General features: G+C 48.2%; 1 protein-coding gene across 13 annotated transcripts in view; it reads right to left on the minus strand.

The window, feature by feature from the left end:
- The window catches only part of ASAP2 (ArfGAP with SH3 domain, ankyrin repeat and PH domain 2), a 156728-nt gene that overhangs the window by 111031 nt on the left and 24056 nt on the right, over window positions 1–21641 (minus strand). For 5 of the 13 annotated variants that reach the window (XM_067703715.1, XM_067703718.1, XM_067703717.1 and 2 more), the window contains exon 1: window positions 19485–19655. The exons of 6 other annotated variants lie outside the window; for them this stretch is intronic. In XM_067703715.1, the coding sequence (XP_067559816.1) occupies window positions 19485–19640 (156 nt within the window). In that variant the 5' untranslated portion in view covers window positions 19641–19655. Of the gene's footprint in view, window positions 1–19484; window positions 19656–19718; window positions 20334–20693; window positions 20753–21641 lie in introns of those variants that run through there. 2 more of the 13 variants (XM_067703716.1, XM_067703720.1) reach the window with 2 other exon arrangements.

Raw genomic sequence — 21641 nt, forward strand, 5'->3', positions numbered from 1 at the left:
ACCTTTTATTTTTCTGCAATTCAAGTAGTGCAGGAATGGGGGAAGAGAAAGATAAACTGGGGAGGCCAGGCGCGCATGGGAACCACCCAGGCATCTTCCTGCCCCAGACCACGCACCCTGCTCCCCACTTCATCCTCCTGAGCCCGGCTTATTGTGAGAGCACTGCTGGAGTAGAGAGCATGGCTGAGCACACAGAGCTGGGCTTTAATTCCTGCATCGCCACACACGAATGACTCCATCCCTGGGCCTCAGCTTCCACATCCCTAGAATGGGGCGATAACGTCTACTCGATATGGTGACTGTGAAGATTACACCACACGGGTGAGCACTGCCCAGCAGTTGGAGAGCATCCGCGTCGACCTGAGGACCCTTCCCATCCCACCGCCCCGGCAGCTGGCACAGCACAGCACAGCAGGCAGCAGTGCGGCTGGTCACTGACTGGCACAGACCCACGGCTGCCGCTGGACCTGGCGGCTACCCTGGAGCGGCCTGCTCCAGCTCTCCTGCGGCCGCACCCTGTCCACATACGGTGAGAACAACAGGGGCCAGGGGGCGCACCTACCGGGAGCCCACGCCAACCCCCAGACCGCACTGCGGATACCCAGCCCCCCAGGACCCTGCATCCACAGCCTTGGTCTGAGTGGGCTTCTTCCCCACGGTGCCCCACCCTAGACTCAAAGGGTGGCCATCTGCGGGAAGAGATGGACAGAGCTTGGACGTACACTAGACACACATGCTGGGAGCGAAGCTGGAGGTGCCCAGAGGTGCGAAAGCATCAAGCCTGCCCCGAGCCCTGGCGTTGTACATGGGGCTCCCGGCACCAGGGAGCCTAGAGTGGTCTACACCAGGTGCCCACCGCTCCCGTGCCCTGCAGAACCGGGCCCCACACTCCTGCTCCGTTTAACCCAGGCTGCGCAGAATGCTTCAGGGGTGCGAGAGCTGAGAAGATGGTCTGGGGAAGCTCGGCATCGGCGCCTGGAGCGTGGCAGGGCCGCTTCACACGCCGGGCATCAGAAGAGTTCATTCAAAGAAACGAATCCTCCGCTAAACACACGCACAGAAGACTGCTTCCACGGCCTCGGAAGGCCGGGCATCCACAAACTGCGCCCAGCGGGGAGCAAAGCGGGGACCAGAGAGGAGGAGCCGCTGGGAAGCAGGGGAGAAGGTGCGGAGTTGAGGCCGTGGCATGGACAGAAATGGGGGACTGGCCAGGTCAGGGAAGCGAGACAGGGTGACATTCCAGAGGAGCGAGCAGCCCGGCAGGAAGAGCAGGCCACAGGGCCAGGCAAGGCGGCAGGATGAGTCTGGACGTGGGGGGCGGGGAGGGGTTGGGGAGGGGGCGTGCAGGGCAGGTCCCTGTCACTGAGGGGCAGCGGGGGAGGGCGGGACGGGCAGCCAAAGGCAAGAGCAGCTCTCAGCTGGCTGACGTGGCTTCCTGAGGGTCATTAAAGGCTGTCTATTTTCAGCATCTGGGGATGTGAGTGTTTCTCCCCAAGGAAGGGTTCTTGACCATTCGTTTTATTCTCTTTGTTCTCCATCCAAAGAAAAGAAAACTCTAAACCCCAGTAACAGAACAAGAGGGAGAGCAAGGGGCTGGTTCCCTCTGCCTAGGGGAGAGGCCCCCTCCGGCCCGCACCGGGGGGGGGGGGGGGGGGGCCACACGGCAGACCCCGCCCCTCTGACAGGACACGTGCCCGCTGCGTGCTGCAATCCCCAGGGAACTCCTAATGCTGAGTCCTGAAAACAGACACTGCATGTAGTGGTGCAGTGTCTCACAGCAGGCATGGTTTCTGCGTTTCTCAGACCAGAACGCTATCTGCTTTAAAGCTAATATGCAAAGTTTTTACTATCTTTCAAAAAAAGCAGAGATACAAATGTACTGTTTCTTAAGAAACCTGAGGAAGCTCCCAGAGTACACAGATGTCCTGCTGGTCGAAGCCACGCAGCCCAGGCATCTGGGAAGGTCCACATTTATCACAGTGACTGGAACGATGGATCGTGCAAAACAAGGGGTGAGCATGGCGGCCGGCAAAAGGCACCATCCAAGCTCTGTCACCTACTCATACCTGTAGCCTTAGACGAGTCACTTCTCCTCCGAGGTGCCAGACGTAAGATTCTGTGAAACTATTGTCTTTAAGACAGTTTGCATTTCAGCTATCTTTCCAAGGAGGGACTACAATTGTATTCAAATACATGTGATGTAATGGATTAATTTTCCAGGGTAACTAAGAATCCTGCCCAAGCCTCTCAACAGAATCCATTCATGACTAGCTATTAACACTGTGACTAATCAGTCCTATTCCAAACGTAAAAACAAATATTTGGTAATGGAAAAAGGTAATTTTTAACTAAAAATTTCATATTTCCCTGGCTTGGACTTCTCACAATGGGAAGAAATGTAAAGTGTGTGTCAGTACAACTGACCAGAAGGTCAAAATACCAACGTGGAGATACCAGCAGTCGTGTTGCCGGTGGGAGTGACACTAAACGTCTCACATCTGTACAGCACTTTCAACACAAAGTGCTTTTACGTATACTATGGCTGGTGATCCTCAAACACAGGTAACATTATCATAACAAAGCAGAGACTAAGTGAAGTTATTTTTCCAAGGCCACAGAAGTAATGATAAAACCAAGATGCCACCTTTGTAATTTCTTTTAGTTCAAAAAAAAATACTTTCACGGTATCTTAGCCTATTATTCTTTCTGACATCATGTGCTGTTTCCTTAGTCTGTTCAAGGTAAACAACTGTTAAAAAGTCAAGAAACAACAAACCAAGAAAATAAAGCTATTTTCATTTGAGGGGAAAGTTTTTTTTAAAAGTTGCAGTCATTGCATAAAGCTTATTACGTAGCTATTCTGTTCACATCGTTGTGTGAGATTTGGTTCATACCACTGTGCAAGAAACAGTCCCTGCTTTCAAAGCCTTAAAATTTCCTGAGGCAACTGAGATCTCTCAGAAACGAAGCCCCAGAGAATAAAGCCAGGCCTAGCAGCTCCTCCAGGACAGGACCCCTGACTTCTCATCTCTGAATCTCCACACCTGGCACAGTGCCTGACACCTGTGAACGCTCCATGAACATGGACTAAACCACACGCATCGCCCAGCCCGGCTAACAGGGAAAGGCTTCCTGCAGAAGGTAAACACAGTCACACCCTGAAGACAGTGGCAGTTGTGAGAAGGTGGAGGAGCCCCCGGCAGGCAGGTGACACAGTCAAACAAGCAGGTCTGGGCAGCGCAGGACAATCGCCAAGGGACAGTCACGATGTGTCCCACTCACCCGTTCGACGGCTTCTTAAACAGAGTAGATTTAAAAGGTATCTTACTAGAATACAAACTGTTCAAATATATACCATCACATCCTATAAACGGGATCAACGAAACCATGAGGCTGTTTTCATTCATTTGAAATACGCCGTGTGGATGCCAGTGGCCTGTACTTGCACTTCAGTATTCTTTCAGTTACAAGATGGAGAAAACTCTGAATTGCACATATAAATAGAAACAGATGGTCGGAAACATTTTTAAAAAACAGGCCAAGATATTCTTTATTTAAACTAATTCAAAAGCTCTGAAATAGTACAAAATTTGTTTCAACTCTCTATCACTGACAGCATCTAATATCTTCTTGCCCTCCTTATCTCAAATGTGTTAGACAACAAGCACCTGAAACTTACAGTAACACTAAACCCATGTCAATATTATCATGGCATCATGGGTGGAACACTAATTTCTTCTTGCACGGCTGCCTGCTGCTTTGCCTGACGTTCAACTAAAGGTGGCCCAGGCACGCAAGCACGCACGCGCACGAACACACACACACACACACGCCCCAAACACCAACTTTAACATCCTGGTGCCTGTGCTGCTGTGCTATTTTTTTCTACCTTGATCACCACAGAGCCATGCTTAGCACATAGCTAGCACTCGATAAGTATTCACTAAATGAATTAATTGTGCTGCCAGGACAATCGCTTCTCCAGGGACCCTAAAACAACTCTTCTCCTAGTGCCTTCTCTGCGAACCTGTCTGACCTGTAAACGTGTTGTTGATTAGGAAGGCTGCCTGCAACGGTCATTCCATGAATCCGGGTCCACACGAGTTCCTTCATCTAAACGGCACTAAAAACAGTATCACTGTAGAGCTACGTCACTGGAGCAACGCCAGTTTATGAGTCTTCCTCAACACCTGCCGAGCTCCCTACCGACAGGCACACAAATAAATAAGTGAATTTGCACCCCTCATCAAGAGTTCAAAATGTTCCAGGTATATCACCACACTGCTAGGAGATGCAAACATTATAGTGTAAATCTTGGCTTTTGAAAACTTTTTAACAAGAGTAAACACTGAAGATAACCAACTTACATGGCCTAAGTCCCACATATAGATCAAAGAAGTTATACAGTGGCCAATAAGGACATGAGAAGATGCTGAACATCATTATCAGAGAAATACAAATCAAAACCTCAGGGAGAGGGACTTCCCTGGTGGTCCAGTGGTAAAGAATCCGCCTTCCAGTGCAGGGGACGTGGGTCCGATACCTGGCCAGAGAACTGAGATCCCACATGCCACAGGACAACTAAGCCCGCGCCACAATCACTGAGCTGGCATACCTCAACGAGACAGCCAACGTGCCGCCAACTACAGAGCCCACACACCATGGAGCCCGTGCGTCACAACTAGAGAGGCTGTGTGCCTCGACGAAGATCCCACAACTAAGATCCAATGCAGCCAAAAATAAAATAAACATGTATACACACACACACACACACACACACACACACACACAAAGCCAGACACAAAAGGCTACATGCCGTGTGATTCTGTTTTGTTTTCAAAATTATATGAAATTCTACCAAAGACAAAACTATAGTGACATAAAGCACATCGATGACTGTGCAGGGCCAGGAGAGGAGGAACTGGAGGGCTGACCTCAGAGGGGCACGAGGTGACGGGACTCCTATTATTATGACTGTAGTGGCGGTTCTATGACTGATACATGTGACAAAACTCATTGAACTGCACGCTTAAAACTTGTGAATTTTACTCTATGTGGATTATACCTCAGTTAAGCTGATTTTTAAAACTAAAACAATAACACAAAAACTTGATTATGTTTCTTTCCTAACTTTCGGTCCCATTTATTTCTTTCAAATGGCTGTTCTCAGTCCCTTAACTTGAAAAACAATGTTCAAGTCCCTAGATGTCTGGCCTCTGGATTCCCTCGTGACTGTTCCTTCACTCTCAGGACACTATTAAACACCACGGTTTACCTGAGGACAGACTGAGGCCGAGTGGAGCACAGGATCCTTTTGAGGGCTGGAGTGAACTACGGAAGCTCGGGGTAACTGATGCAGGACTGCATGATGCCTCAATCCATCAAGTACCTTCCAAAGGCCGTTAAGATAGATTTCTCTGTATTCACTGGTTCCTCAATTACTTAAACTCGAATGCAGGTCCAGCATCATGGCCTCGGGCATCTGTCTGCCCCGCCTGCCCCAATGCCCGCTCCCAGCAACAGCGCTGGTCAGCGTCTATGCAGGGAGCGTTACTGGCTGTCTCACACTGAGTACGGCTCTGCCTCCAGCCCTTCCCTGAGGGATGTGTTCTGCAGGCTACACTCAAACGTCTCCCTGTCAGTATGTCCCAAGCACGTGGTCTGGCTCATTACAAAAAACTGATGAAAGAAACTCGATGAACTACATATGTTAATTTCTGGAAAAAAATTTTTTTTAAAGGAAAGGAAAAAATGAGAGATGCTGCCTCTCGCACCTCCTGTTCCTAAAGTCCTTCAGCTCAGTCCAGGCCCGTCCGCGGTCCTCTTAGGTGCAGGCTTCCTCCCTGCCAGTTCCCTTGCTGGACAGACAGCGGCTAATCTCCCAGCCACCCTACTCTCCGTCACAAAGCTGAAGGTCCCCAGGAGAGACGTCCGTCCCCACAAATTCAACAAGGTCGGCGCCCCCCCGTTCCCTTCACCTCCTCCCACGGGTCACCGAATCCCAGCACTCACCAGCTGGGACGGGGTGGGGGAAAGGGAAAATCAGGTGAGGTGTCAAGGACAAAATGCACATGTTACCTCTAATCATTAAACAGACGAAACCCAGTCGGCAGATACTGAGGACGAGCGGTTCTTCTGAGAACTTCTCAACCTCTGCCCAGGGCCCTGCAGCACCGTGCTTTCAGCACCCACCAGGAGGACAGCGTCCCCCTGCCTGCCCCCTGCAGAGCGCCCCCAGCACAGGAGGTGGGAGTCAGGTCCCCTCTCACCCTCAGCCTAGTTCTCAGGACCTCGGCTCCTTTCTCTTCAAAGTAAGTGACTTGGTGAAAGCCACAGGGCTCACATCCCTTCACAGAATAAAACTCTGTGATGACAGAGAGCTGCTTCCCACCATCTGACCACCTTCTCTTTTGCCTCTATCTCCACAATCGCTTTATCAACCCTCCACACCCTGTTCCTATGGACAACTGTTCCCTGAAGAGCCGTGGGTGTTCCTGCCTGCCCCACTCCCCCCCACACCGTCCTCTTATTAAAATCCTTCAGAGCCCTCAGAATCCACCAAGATGCCACCCTCACTGAGAAGCCTTCCCATCCCCCTGTTCTCCCCAGATCCCTGATCCTACCTCTTGGAGAAAACCTACCTTCACCCTGCCTTGTTTTATTGTTCATTGGTGAAAAACTGTCTTCCCCACTAGATGCCAGGTTTCTTGAGGGTAAGGCACGTGTCTTACCTACTTCTGACCCCTACAATGCTGGGCTCGGTGCTTTGCTCATGGATGGCCCAAGATGGCTGCATTTGATTTAATCTCCATGGCCCCTTTCACCTCCAGCAGTTATTGTTTGATCCTATGAGCCAGGTTAACAGGAAGAGATGCAACATCTCAGAGGCGGAGAGGCGGCCCCTCCGTCCCGGCTCTGATTTATAGGTCCTGAGCACCACAGCCCACCCCTGTTCCTCTCTTAGGCGCTGACTGCTTTCAACTGTGTCTGATGGCTATCCATGGACTCAGTTTAAACAAAACCCCACCACACTGTATTCTTCTTGGGGGCCAGGCAACGTGTCCCCCATCCTTTTATACCAACTGTGGAATGGGAAACCACTTTACGCATTCCAGAGCTTGTTACGTGATTAAGACCGAGGCCTTGATCGCTGCACGGGGCCCCGGGTCTGACATCCCCCCAGTTGTGCATGGCTCTGGGCGCTGCCAGAACTCCGAGGTTCTGGAAACGACGGCGCAGTGAGCCTGCTTTGGATTTCTTGTTCCTTCCCCCTGCCCCTAATGTCTGTGGTCAAACACCACAAGCTGAATTATTAGTAACAACTACCATGTGTGTGGCATACCTTACAGATTACAGAATGCTATTCGACAAACCTTAAGTGCCCACTGTGTCAGGCAGCATGCTAAATGCTAAAAATGATGAGGAAGGAGTTTCAGCCCCAAGAAGACCACGTGTACCATTTCAACTTCAATAACAACCCTAGAAGGCAGTTAGCATAGGTGCCATTTCCCTCATTTTACAGATGGTGAAACTGAGGCTCAAGAGATGAAGTAAAATTTCTAAGTAAGAAAAACAGCACAGACGGGAAGAGATGTAAACTCGGATGTGACCCCCGACTCCGGCCTTCCCCCCACCATGGTGCGCAGCCTGACGTGCCTGTGCTCTCTTCACAGACCACGGGCACAACCAGCCCAAACAAGAACCCAGAAGGTCGGCAGACTGGTTTCCAGGGCACCCCTCTGTGACCAGGGCCCTCAGGCATCCCCTGCAGAGAAGCAGCACAGCCAGCTCGACTCAGCCCACGCGGGCTCCAGCCTCACACAGCGTCCACCTTCTGGGCTCCACGGCACCACCTGCGCTGCTCCATCCCGTGAAGGCCCGACGTACAGTCCACGTGACACCTGTCATTTCCTTCCCAGGAATTCTCCACATGATCTCGGCAAGGTCCTTCCAGAGGACACTCCTGGCAGGGCCCCAGGGGAGTGTGTGCGGCAGACACGGCCTTATGACATCCCCTCAAATCACTCCCCACCTGAGTACGAGGAGAGTCTAAACATGTGGTTCCGGTTTCTGAGTATAAAACCCTTCAGACACCATCATCATCACGGAAATGAAAATTGCTACGGGAGGAGAGCTCTGCCACCCGCTTTGGAGACACGAGGGCAGACGGGGCAGACAGAGAGAGGGTTCAGGGGCAGGGCTAAGCCACAGACCCCAGTGCACAGAGCAAGTTCACTCCACATTTAAGGTCCTCTCAGGGCAGGATCTTGAGACCAAAGCCTCACAGCAAAAGAACAAGGCATTAGGCCCCATCGGCTGTAAAGAGGGAAGAAACCTGGGTCACGCAGACACCCAAGGGCCAGCCTGGCTCCACCACTAACTGCCTGTGTGGCCCTGGCCAAGCGACAGCTTCTGAGCCCCTGCCTGGGTGGGCTGACCCATCGCAGAACTCGCCACTGTCCACAGGAATGCTGAAGCGAAATTTCTTCTAGACCTAACTTCTAGGCGTCTATGCTTCTATGCACATGGGGGTGGGGGGGATTACAAAAGTCCAAGGACAGCATTATTTAACACAAACTTCATTCTCTGGATTCAGGGACAGGAAGAACTCTCAGTGACAGATGAACGCAAGAACCAGTCTCACTCGACACCGATGCTGAGGCCCTGGCGGAGCGGACCACAGCAGCCATGGCCACCCTGGTAAGGAGACACTATCAATAACATCCCTGGTTGAAAACAGGGTGCCTGACCGTAAAGAGCTTATAATCTAATTGAAGTACACAACCTACATATCAAACGGTCTAGGAAAATTCACCAAGTAACTGACTAGTAGACACAAGGGGATGTTAAAACGGTCTGGGAAAATTCACCAAGTAACTGACTAGTAGACACAAGGGGATGTTATTGCTAGAAACAGAGTGAACAGCAGGGAAACGGCAAATTCCCACACCCAACGAGCACCCGCATCTGATGCCTTCCGGTCAGTGTCTCACGAATTCTCCTGGTGACCCTCTGAGCCAGGGGGTATTACCCTTATTTTACAGAAGAAGAAACTGAGGCTCGAGCAGCTAACTCTCATTGGGTCACCCAGCAAGTAGGTGTTCACACCCTGGACTGTGACCCCATAGCTCACCGTCTAACATTTTCATCAAACTTGAAAAATTAAGAGTTCTACATAAAGTGATTATCTGCGGGGAAAAAATGACACCAAAATATCAAAGGTTTTTTTTTTTTTTAAACCATCTTGGTTGGAAATCCCAGAGAAACAAATTTTATATTGTCCTGTTTTCTTAAACAGAGACGGGAGTGCAATTCTGCCTTAATTCTCAGGATCGCTGGGAGCACCAAGGACTGTGACAGCCTGGACGGGCAGCGTGGGAAGCAGGACCGCTGGCCCCCGCACCTCGTGGCCCCGCCCAGGTGCTGTATTCTCCCCTCCCCGTCAGCTGCCGTCCTCGGCACCTACCCTCTGGCCTGGACCCTAGGGCAGCTGAGAGAGGCCTCTGCCGTTGACCTCCGGTTCCTGGATATGTTCCAGATGCTAAGTGTCTGACCTCTAGATAAGTGGGGCATAATTATGCCTAAGAGCTGGGAGAGTGTGCGTGTGTGGAGGAGAGTGGGGAATGGAGCCAGAGAGGGACAGTTTCCTGGACCAGAGAGACTATGTGAGGAGGGGCACTGTTTGCATGTGCAAAAAATAACAGTGATAGTGCCCACTCACTGAACACCCACTCTGTGCCTGGCACTGAACCACGTGCTCTAGGAACACGGTTTCCTTTAACAACTGACTTAGCGTCATTCCCAAATTTCAGAATGAGGAAGTTGAGGACCAGACTGAGCTTTCAGAACCAAAAACGCATGAGCCAGTAAGCAGTGGCGGTGAGATGTGAACCCTGCAACGCAAACACCAACGCCCGTCCACGTTCCTTGCACTGTCTCATGCTCGCTTAAAAACCCTTCTGACAGAAGCAGCCAGCAAAGCCATATAAGCACTCGGATCAAAAAGCTCAAGTGACACATGAGGTAACAAGGTCGATGAGGCCAACATCCCATCAGGCAGGCAAACTGCTAAGCCATCACCTGGTGCGGGTGAGGACAGCGGACCGTCTGAGGCTCCCCCGTCGGAGGCACCTGGTGACCTGGAACCCTGCCGAGGTGGCGCCTCTCCGGCAAAGGGCAGGGGAGTCTCTCTAACTGAGGGCAGAGAGCTCAGCCTCATCAAGACGCCCAGCGGCTGCTACCTCAACACCAGATCCGTGCAGCTCGTGAACAGACAAACCGCTGTCCCACAGAAGAGCCTTCTCCTCAATTAAAAACACTACTGGCCGCTGGTCCTGCACACACGCACGCAGGCTTGTGCGGAAGCCATGAACCTCCCGGGGACGAGCCTTTCCCACGCAGAGGGGCCACCGCGGCTAAATGGTGGGATGTAAAGAAGACAAGGACCGGCAGCGCGGAGGACGGAGAAGCGAGGAAGGCGTATCGTACTAAGAAGCACTGAGGTGAAGGCATTTTAGTTTTTTAAAATATTCTGGACCCAGGATGAAACCTTATATACAGTTGAAGGATTAAAAGTTTCACACAGTTCACCTGCTCAGCAGCATCCGGGTTACTGAAAAGATACATGCACATCAAAAGGCGGTTGAGTCTGCCTATCTTAAACGGGTAGGGAGTATGGGTCTGAAGAGACTTAGAGAATCTCATCCAGCTTTTCACTCACAAATGTAAAGAGTTGCCCGAAGTCAAGTAGTCTCTCAGGAGCAGATCCAAGGCCCCCAAACCAGGTCTCCTGGCGCCCAAACCAGAGCTCCTTCCCGGCCCGGGACGTGACCCTCCTGTCCCTTACTGAACTTAAATAGCTTCCTCCTCTATACACTAGCTCAGAGTTGCGACTCTCAGTAATCAAAGGTGGGCTCGCTCTTCCTGCGTCTGGGTCTCAACAACCGCAACAAAATATTCCTTAAGAGCCAGTCGCGTCCCGGGCTCCGCTTAGGGCACCGGGGAGCTGGTGGCAGACAAAACAAAGTCTCTGACCCCACAGAGTGTCCAGTGTCGTTCCAGTGGAGACAGAAAATAAAGCGGCATGCACGGCGCACAGCACGCCAGACGGTGACGACTGCAAAGCAAGAGCATCGTGGCGCTCCCCAAGGCAGGGGCTTCTGTATCCTCTGCTCACTGCTGCACCACCAGCTTCCCCCAGGTGCTCCATGAATATTTTCTGACTGAAGGGACACAGAGACAGTGAAGAGCGGTGCTAGTTCAGACAGGAAAGTCAGGAAGATGTGATATTTGAGCAACACGTGCAAAAAAGACGTTAACAACTGCGTTACAGGTGGCGATTGCCACTACTTCAAGAAACGACCAAAAATAAATGAATGGCTAATCTCTCGGGGCTTGTTTTTACAGAACGCTCCACACTCAGCACGGTGAGGGTCTCAGCCGGCACTGAATAAAGTGACTGGCCCTGCAGGCCGGCTGCGCTTCAGCTGCGCCCCCACCCCCAGGCGTCCAGGAGCGGCAGCAACACGGCATCCACACCACAGTCATCAAAGGGTCTAGAAAAAAACGGCCTCCCCAGCAAAGGCAGTGCTAGTCTTTCTCTGACCCCCAAGCTCTTGTCCGGGAGGATTCCTGCTCTTTGTACAAAAATCAAGCATAGTGCCCGCGACCTCTATTAATAACGATAATATTATCACCACCACCTAGTACGGAACCCTGACCGTGGCTGCATACTGCAGGAGGCATTTAACTGCATTATTACATTCGAGAAACTCCCAACAATCTGCAGAGTGCGAAGCAAAGTGAACTTGCCCCAGGCCACACTACCAATAAGAGGTGAAAGTTGACACCCATTCCCCGGGCTGTATGACTTACGCCTTGACCTTCTATATCACAGTTAGGAGCTCACTTAATGCTGGCAAAACGCAAACAAACTCAAGCACCATCAAAACTAGCAGTTTATTTCTGCAGAAAGCCTAAATACCCAAGTCTAAGCCATACTGTTCATGACGTTTTACAAAGGACCCAGTGAACACGTTCTTCCTTCATGTCACACATTCCAATTAAACGGTAAATAAGAACACGTTAAATCCATCCCCTGCTCTTTGTATAAACACTAATGGGTGCCTGGTAAAGATTCAGGACACGGTCATAAAGCATCATCTACACTGTGGCACCACCTGAGAGCCCATTAGTGGTTCTGTCCTCCAACCAAAGACCAGAGCCACTGAGGCAAAGAGCTTAATAGGAAATGTGCCTCAATTCAGCGTGCTGTCAAGTCCCTCCCATGAGTGTTAACCACATAATCCCTGCTGGGAGCTAGAAATGTGTTCTCATAAAGGGCTCTCTGTTCTAGCCCCATCATAAAACCCTAGAACTTTATTTCTGGATCTTACAGAACCCCCTCTGCCTATGTAGATCAACAGGCCCTTGATATTCCAAAAGCAAGCATTTTGACTTAATCTTAATGGCCTGTTGAAGCCTCAATAGCTTCAAATTCTTTAATGATGAGTTTATGTAAAAGCAATTTTCCCACTAATTCCCAAAAGGAAACTTCATATTTCATAAAAACTAACACACGTGCACCACCACTTATTTTGAGGAACCAATTTTGCTGGCTATTTTTACCACATTATTTCCTAATTACATTTATTTGTCCCTTACAACTAGACTGTGAGCCTTGGAAGGTCCATATTTATACCATTCTCAGCAACTAGCACAGTATACAGCCAAACTGCCTGATGAGTAAGTGAACAAGTGAATGAATGAATACACACCAGAGTGACCTAGATAATATCCATTCATTCTGCCTCAAATTAGTCCAGGTACAAACAAAACAAGCTTTAGCTCCTCTAAGCGGACCCTACCTCCCTGAAAAATATACTGTATCTTTGATTTTCCACCTAACTCGATCTTGAAAGTATTTTAATTAAAATTCATCTGTATGACACAGTAAGCAGATGCTTTTTGAAAAAATATCATTTTAACAGTTCCTTCTCTGATTTGGTCACATTTTCCATCTGAGTTCCTATACCAACTATGATTGTAATTTATGAAAAAAAATGTGCATTATAAAATTGTTTCAAGGCTCACTGGGGCAAATCCTTCCTGCTGTTGGAAGCCGAAGTACAAACCTTTGTCAATCCATATGCCTTCTCTCCATCATACCTGACACCGTTATTCAGGGTCAGCCAAAATAAAGAAAATACACAAGATTGCTTGTGTATCTTTTATGAGAAAAAAATTTGTTTTTTATGTTACTGTGCCCCGGTTACATCCAAGCAGCCAATGCTCACCAAGGTCTCATACCTAATGGTCTGAACATATGTTAACAGTCTCACCTGACAATCATTACACAATCGAAAGCTGCTTCCCCAATAACATGCTGCCCCATGGAGGGTAATTTTCCTCCACAAAGGAGGGAGGAAAAGAAAAAGCTGAAACAGAAAAAAATGATTTAAAAAAAAAAAAAAAAGGATAAAACGGTGACCAACTGTGGATTTTCTCCTTGAATCGATCCTGGAACTACAAGGAGGCACAGGCCTTTGGATCCCCTCCTTCTAATAGTGACCTAGCCACCAGCTACTCTCCCCAAAGGCTTCAGAAGGAAGGCTCAGAAAACAGAAGCCACACTCTGTTCCAACACAAGATGTTCATTCCAGGCCAGGCTGAAAGCACACCATGCACCCATCGCCACCAGGCTGAACACAGCTGCTACAGTGCTGGGACTAGTCACCGTTTGCAGCATCCAATCTCCCAAGGGCTGATCCTCCCAGAAGAAAAGACTTAGAAAAGCAGATCTCCAGAGGTTACTGTAAAACCTTAGTGCACGGATTCAACAAACATTTACCTTGCACGACCCATGTGCTGGAAGAACAACTGACAGTCTCAACAAGGGACTGAGCCTGCGCTTCCCATGATCCAGGCCAGGTTAGATTTTATCTGTAAACCACCAAAACACGCTCCCATGAGGTCACAGTCCAAACAGAACGCCTGTCACTACTGTCTGGCCAAAAACATAAAGTTTCATTCCAGCACAGAACACAGACCTCTGGCCTCACTTCCAAGACAAGAAACACACACACACACACACTGAACACCTGTGAAATATACCTTGTACCTTCATCTCCATTTTTTTCATATGAGGAAACAAGAGCTAAAAAAAGATTAACCACCTTGCCCAGAAGTACAAAGCTACCAAACAGCAGAATCAGGTCTGACATTCACACGTGCCTGTCCAATAACAAAGTTCTTAACCTGTCTAATATGCTACTCTAAACATTAAACTTACTTGGATCCTAACACATGCCACCAGGGAATCCTCTGTCTGCTGGCCCTTAGTCCTTTTTCTGCCTGTTGAATTCATCCTGTAAGGCCTAGGTCATTTCTTTCTCTCTTCTCCCCTTCCTTGATCTAGCATAGTGTCTGGCATGACGCAGGGGCTTAAGACATGTTGGCTGTGTCCACAATAGGAAAATTATGGGACACATTTTTGTTGAGGCATGAGCATTTACTTAAACCAACTCCAGCTTTGCGTAAGGAACTCATAATCACACCGTGACTTAGCATACACGGTGGCAATAGGCGATGGCTTACCAGAAAACGTCTCACTGAAAACTATTAGGCAAATAAAGAGTTAATGTTTTACATGCATAACAGTTCAACGCAAATTCTACAATACCAGCATCATTGCTTAATACCGATAAAATATCTTCCTGGATATATGGTGAATTAAGAAAGAAGGTTGTTGTTCATTAAATAAATATGTGAGCTAGCAATATTTAGTTTTGGAATGTATTCTTATACTCATCCTGATATTCAGACAGGTTTGTGAAGACAAACTATGAAAATCTTGGCTACATTGCTCTAGAAAATAGTCTAGTTTCACACTGACTTAATTCCTTTCCATAAACCACCCCCATAATAGTAATACTACAGGGAAAAGAACTCAACTTGGAAATGAAAGACCTGGATTCAAATCTAGCCCTGCTTCTCATCAGCTATGTGACCTTGGGAAAGTTACTTCAACCTCTCCATCAGTACCCTCTGTAAAAAATGAGGATGCTGCCTATGTAAAAGCTTTGTACCAGTTATATGGGTCCAAATGGTTGGCATATAAATAAATGTTGCTCAGTTAAAGTCAGGTGAAATGGAATTACTTCTCTTACCCTCCAAGAAGCAGGACCTCAATTTCATTTGTAAAATGAAGGAAATGGTACCTATGCCTTTGGGTTGTCATGGCAATTAAGAGGTCATATTAGACTAGTATCTGGCATAGAATAAAGGTTACGGAAAGATATGTTGTTACTCTTTCCCACACACGTGGCTTCATGTGACTCAAAATACAATGAAATAGTAAAAAGGTTAACTGAGTTATACTTAAACAGATGTGACCCCACAGGCAAGATTATTTATGAAGAGTCATTGCTGTCAAGAACTCTGAATGTACTGTAATACAATTACGAAGTGCGGCTAGGAGGAGGTGTGGAGAAAAGAGAACCCTCCTACAATGTTGGTGGGAATATAAATTGGTGCAGCCACTGTGGCAAACAGTCTGGAGGTTCCTGAAAATAATAAAAACAGAGTTGCCATATGACCCAGCAATCCCACTCCTGGGCATACATCCGGAGAAAACTCTAATTCAAAAAGACACATGCACCCCAGTGTTCATAGCAGCACTATTTACACTAGCCAAGACATGGAAGCAGCCCAAATGTCCATTGACAGATGAATGGATAAAGAAGATGTGGTGTATATATACACATATACACACACACACATACACACACACACACACACACACACACACACACACACAAATGGAATACTACTCAGCCAGAAAAAAAGAATGAAATAATGCCATTTGCGGCAACATGGATGGACCTAGAGATTAAGTCAGATTGAGAAAAACAAATATCATATGATATCACTTATATGTGGAATCTAAAATATGATACAAATAACTTACAAAACAGACTCACAGACATAGAAAACAAACATGTTTACCAAAGGGGAAAGGGGGTATGGGGAGGGGTAAAGTAGGAGTTTGGGACTAGGAGATACAAACTACTATGTACATAAAATAGGTAAACAACAAGGTCCTACTGTATAGCACAGGGAACTACACTCAATATCTTGTAATAAACCATAATGGAAAAGAAAAAAAAAATGAAGTACAGCTAATCCTCAAATCCCAATATGATGACACAAAATCTGTGCTTACCCTACAGATAAGGCTTCTGTACCAAAGGGTAGTCACGGCATTAAAAATGTAATGTAACTCACCACATTAACAAGCTAAAAAAGGAAAACCATATGGTCATTTCAATAGATGCAGAAAAAGCATCTGACAAAATTAAACACCCATTCATGTCGGAAAATTCTCAGCAAACTAGAAATAGAAGAGAACCCGATAAAGGGCTTACAGAAAATACCTACAGCTATGTCATATTTTATAATGAAAGACTGAATGCTTCCCCTTAAGATCAGGAACCAAGCAAGGATGTTCGCTCCCCCCCGTGACTGCTTGACATTGTACTGGAGTCCCCAGGAGTGCAATAAAGCAGGAAAAATAAGGCAAACAGGAAAAGAAGAAGGTAACACTTGTTATTCAGAGATGACATGATCATCTGTGTAGAAGGTGCCAAGAAATCTACAAAAAAGCTACAAGAACCACCAGTAAGTCAGCTTAAAGCAGGAGGAAACTTTTGGGGGTGATAGTAGTGTTTTAGTGACAGTAGTGGTGATGATTAAATGACTATTTGTCAGAGTTCATTGAATAGTACTCTTAAAATTGGTACATTTTATTACACGTAAATTACACCACAATGAAGCAGACCACAGCAGGAAACACTCGGCCACTCCTCACTCGCAGGCTGCAGACCTGCACCCTCCTCCCCACATGAACACAACACTGTACTCAGAAGACCTGAAATGCTTCAAGCGTTGTGGTTTCCCCGCCTTGAGGAGGAATTTCTGACTTGTAAATCAGAAAACGCTCTTGAGAAAGTCATTTTAAGTAATTCAGGGATAAAACAACTTCCACACAAGGTCTAAGTGATCAAGATTCCGCACAGCCTGATGAGACACAGCTTTGTAAGGTGAACGTGGCTGCAGCCAACGACGCTGTGCATGGAGTCCGTGTGTTTACAAAGACCTGGAATGTTAGAACCCAAAGTGTCACATCTCAAGGGGCCCCAGTCTAGCTCTCTGGTGTTACTGATAAGGAAACTGAGGTTCCAAAAAGAAGGAGTGACTACCTAAGTTGCCCAAGAGAACACAGAAGTTTCTACCGAAGACCAGGAGATGAATTTTTTTTTAAATTTGGACAAACAGCAAAAAGCAGCACTGTGTAACCTGAACGTGTAGCTTATGTGCACAGTTAGTAAACAGCACACGTGAAAGGTCACTAAGTAGCCTGCTGGGGAGCAATACCAGGGGTGCTGGAGACTGGATTCAAACCCAGTATCGGAGGCAAGAGCCACCCACTCCCCGTCTCACTGAACCACCTCCCAGTCGCGGAAGAGGGAAAACCGCGGAAAGCACACACAAGACACCCACGCGAGACGTCGCCTGAGCTACACACCTGCCCGCAGAACCGGACACGTGGGACCACAAGGTAGACACAGAATGCCGCTCACCTTGAACTTGTCCACCGTACTGCTCGCTTTTAGTTTGGAATAGGTGTAAGACTACTATCTGACCGCCCACTGGTTTTTCTCAGGGCAACCACTCCCCAAATCAAAGGCAGAATACTGAGAGTCTCCGGCGTGCTACGTGCTTTTTACCAGAGGAGCAAGACTGGTTCCCATCCTTCCTGGCGGCTCAGAACCCTGCCTTTCAATCACACGGTTGACAGACGAGATACTTCCTAAACGCTTGCAGAAGGAAGAAGAATCATCCTAACCTTCCCAAAGATATCAAGTGTGTTTTTATCAAAAATTCACAGTATATGTGAGAAAGGTCTCAATCCAGCCTCAAGACTTGAGGCATTGTTAAAACTTCTCCATTTTCACTTACTTTTGAAAAGCAAAAGCCAGAAAGCAACATTAACAAACAAAGCATGTACAAAACAGGGATTTTTCCCTTTTTTTTTTTAAGGCTTCTACCCACGCAAGCCAGAAACTTGTGTGTTTTCCTGACTTCCCACCCCTTCCTCAGCCGCCACGGCCAAGAGGTCACCGAGACCTGTCTGTCCCTCCTGCCTATTTCCTCCCTGTCCCCTGGCTCCTGCCCAGGCGCAGAACTCGTCCTCTCGAATCGGAACTAGCCTCCCCTGGTCTGTCTGCCTGTCTCCCCGCTTCCAGCCTCAGAGGGATCTTTCTGATTCAGACCTTGCCCCGTCCCTGCCCTTTCGCTCAAAAGCCTGCCACACCTCCCCACCAAGAACAGGATAAAGTCTAAGCTCTCCAGCTTATGGCAGAACTTTAATTAAGAGATAAACCAGAAGTCAACACATTCTCAGAAGCAAATGAACACCTTTTATCCGACCCAGGAAAGGAGAAAGAAAAGCAAGAGAAAAATGGATTTTAATTCTGCTGGAAATAAATTATAGTTCCAAATTTTAAAGGCAGGCCATTTCAAAAAAAAAAGTAAAATGTGTCATGTACCTCTCACACATATTGGGCTGGCCAAAAAGTTTGTTCAGGTTTTTTGTAAGATGGAAACATCCGCAACATCTTAGGGCAAAACCCGAACGAACATTTTGGCCAAACCAATACATACACACACATAATAATGGGGTAATAGGTTGCCTTTTTATTTTTTTTAATTCTATCAATCTTCATATTTCCCTTCACCTTTCCAGTGAAAAGTCTTCCTATTTTTATAGATACCGAATTAAGATTTTTAAGGGCAGATAATTATAAAAGTAAATTACATTCAAGCTCTTTACATCAGTACTAAGGCAGTTTTAATTTTATTAATCTTCATATCATAAAAGTAAGCTATCAAACCATACCCCAACCCTTTGGCATTCTGCACGGCACAAGGTTAAAGGGTAGAAAAAAAATAATACAGGCAGAGATGAGAACACGTCAGGAGTTTAAGTGGATCGGCATTTTAATGCCACTCTTTGAAGGTCTCAACTGACTTAATACACCTGAGTTCGCTGAAATCACGATTTTCACTTCACGGCACTTGATTAAGCTTCAGCTTATGAAAATTTCTAAATCATCTTCATCCTGTCCAACTTAAAAAGAAACTCAGGCCCACCAAGACCCTCCTCCTCCTTTCCCGAGGGAACCAGAGCCAAGAGCAGCTGGGGTGCAGAGGACTGTCCCCCCTTCGCCCTCCAAGCCTCCCAGTACTTGACAACCTTCCAGCCCAAGGGCTCCCCGCGCCGCACTCGTGACACCCGGGGCCTCCCTGTGCACGGGAGGGTGTTCAGCAGCATCCCTGGCCTCCGCCCACTGATGAAACAATCAAGCTCATCTCTGGACCTTGCCACAAGTCCCCTAGGAGGCAAAACTGCCCAGGCCGAGCACCTCTGTTCTAGCCTTCTCCGACTGCCTTCGCCATTCGAGGGAGGGCACCACCGCCTCATGCTCCAACGACGTTCTCCGGGTACCACCACCACGGCCACCCTCGGGGTTCAGGCTCTGACAAGACAGCCTGACTTGCTTCTTAAACGTTCCCACCATTCTGCCACTGGGCCCAACCCCACGTCACAGCGGCCAGCCCCTCCCACACCAGCGCCCACTCCCCCGGGGAAGCCTCACCTGCCCTCTCCACGGCTCAAGTTCAGCTTCTCCTATTTTTCTATTATTTCACTGCCTGATGTCCCGAGCTTTCCAATCAGCCTGCCAAAAGGCCTTGGGCCATACAAAAGAGAGCCACTGCGTGATGATTTAAAACATCCGGGCTCTGTTAGAACGAGGAAGGCCTACAATAAAAACTGAAGTAACAGCAGTTCATGGCAAAATCAGACCATCCAAGGAAAGGGCCAGCTGATTCCACACTGCGTGTGCTCTGTCTGTGCTCAGAGCCTTTGCTGCTCCTCTACTTCTCATAACAACGCTCTGAAGCAACTCCGTCCAGGACACCTGGCGCGTAATCCATCACGTGGCACCAGGCCACCCTGGCGCACGCGAATGAAGTCAGGCCATCCGTTAGGTGCAGAAGGTCATCTAACTCAGTCAGGTTCAAGACTCCAGGCCCCATCTCTAATCTGATTAATCCCATCATCAGTCACTGTAGCCACAGACAGATCCCTGCTTACAACACAAGAGGAAAACTTCCAGTTGGCACACATCAGGTCGAGGCACTGAAACACCGCATCTGGAGAAATCCAGCTCATCGGGAGAGACGGGTACGAGGCAGGGTGAGGGCTGTGGGTTTTGTGGGGGAAGCAGAAGAGCAGAGTCACCTCCCGCCTGCACCACCCATCACCAGGCGCACACTTCACACCATCCTCCAATTCCTCCTCAACACTTCCCCAAACAGGATGTGTCCCAGCAATGAGTCACGAAAAATAGGGTATTTCTAGAAATCCACAGGAAAGAAGGTGTGGGAGAAAATTTCTAAAGAGAGGGAACAAAAAGACAATATGCAAAGCTAATTAAGCACTCACAAGGCCGGAAGTGGGCTCTGCTGGGCCAGCGGCGACCTGGCCACGCGGTGCTGGCCAGCCCTTCATCTCATTCCTCCCTCTGCTCCACTCAGGGTCCAGCCCACTGGACCCCCAACAGACCCACCTTCCCGCACCTTGTCACGTCTCCCATCTAGTCAAACCCTGGGCTTTGTAACCAGTTAGAGCCCCAGCCTCTGGATCTATCAGATGGGACGGTGACTGCTTCACAGATGGTGAATCAGTGCCATGCCTGTCCTCCCTGCCCCCTTCACGAAGGCTTCCTAGGCCTCACAGGAAGCAATTTTTGTTATCAGTGCTCTGAAAGACACCTAGCACACGTTACTCTGTATTAGTATAATTTGTGTACCATCTTATCTCCCTCCGCCAGGCTGGAGTAGCGGCGCCAGCTGCCATGAGCCCTCGCCATGTGACAGGCACTGGGCTAAATGTTCTACCTGGGTTTTCTCACTTAATTCTCACACCAATCCTGTACCTAGGCAGTATTATGATCAGTTCTCCCATTTTATGGATTTAGGAAGCTCAAGCTTTGAAAGCTGAGAGGCAGCATAGATAGTGTCATGATGAAAAGCATGAACTCAAGAGCCACAGTATCTGGGGTTGAAATTCTGGCTTTCTCACTGCCTAGCTCAGTGATCCTGGGAAAGTTACTTAATCTCTCTGCGTCCCAGTTTCCTCTTCTTTAAACGCAGGGATGACAAGAGTACCTACCCACAGGGTCGTCCTAAGGACTAAACACATTTAACATTTGTTAAGCACTTAGTGCCTGGAGCAGTAAGCGTTATGTGTTTGTTAAACATACATTAGTCAATGAGCCCATCTGCCTGTGGTCACACAGGCATTAACTGGTGAAATCAGTAGTCAAGTCCAGGTCCAAGTGGCTTCAAAGCAGAGGCTCTGATCACTGCATGGGCTCAGGAGTAACAGAAGCTCCTCACGGGAATGAACCATTTCATCTCTGTATTCCTGCAAAGCTACTGGTCCCAGGCCACCATGCAAGTTTTCGAAGTGTCGTGTTACTAAAGGAGGGAAATCTGAAGAATTCATGAAAAGG

The sequence above is a fragment of the Pseudorca crassidens genome, chromosome 14, assembly GCF_039906515.1.
Source record: "Pseudorca crassidens isolate mPseCra1 chromosome 14, mPseCra1.hap1, whole genome shotgun sequence".
NCBI lineage: Eukaryota > Metazoa > Chordata > Mammalia > Artiodactyla > Delphinidae > Pseudorca > Pseudorca crassidens.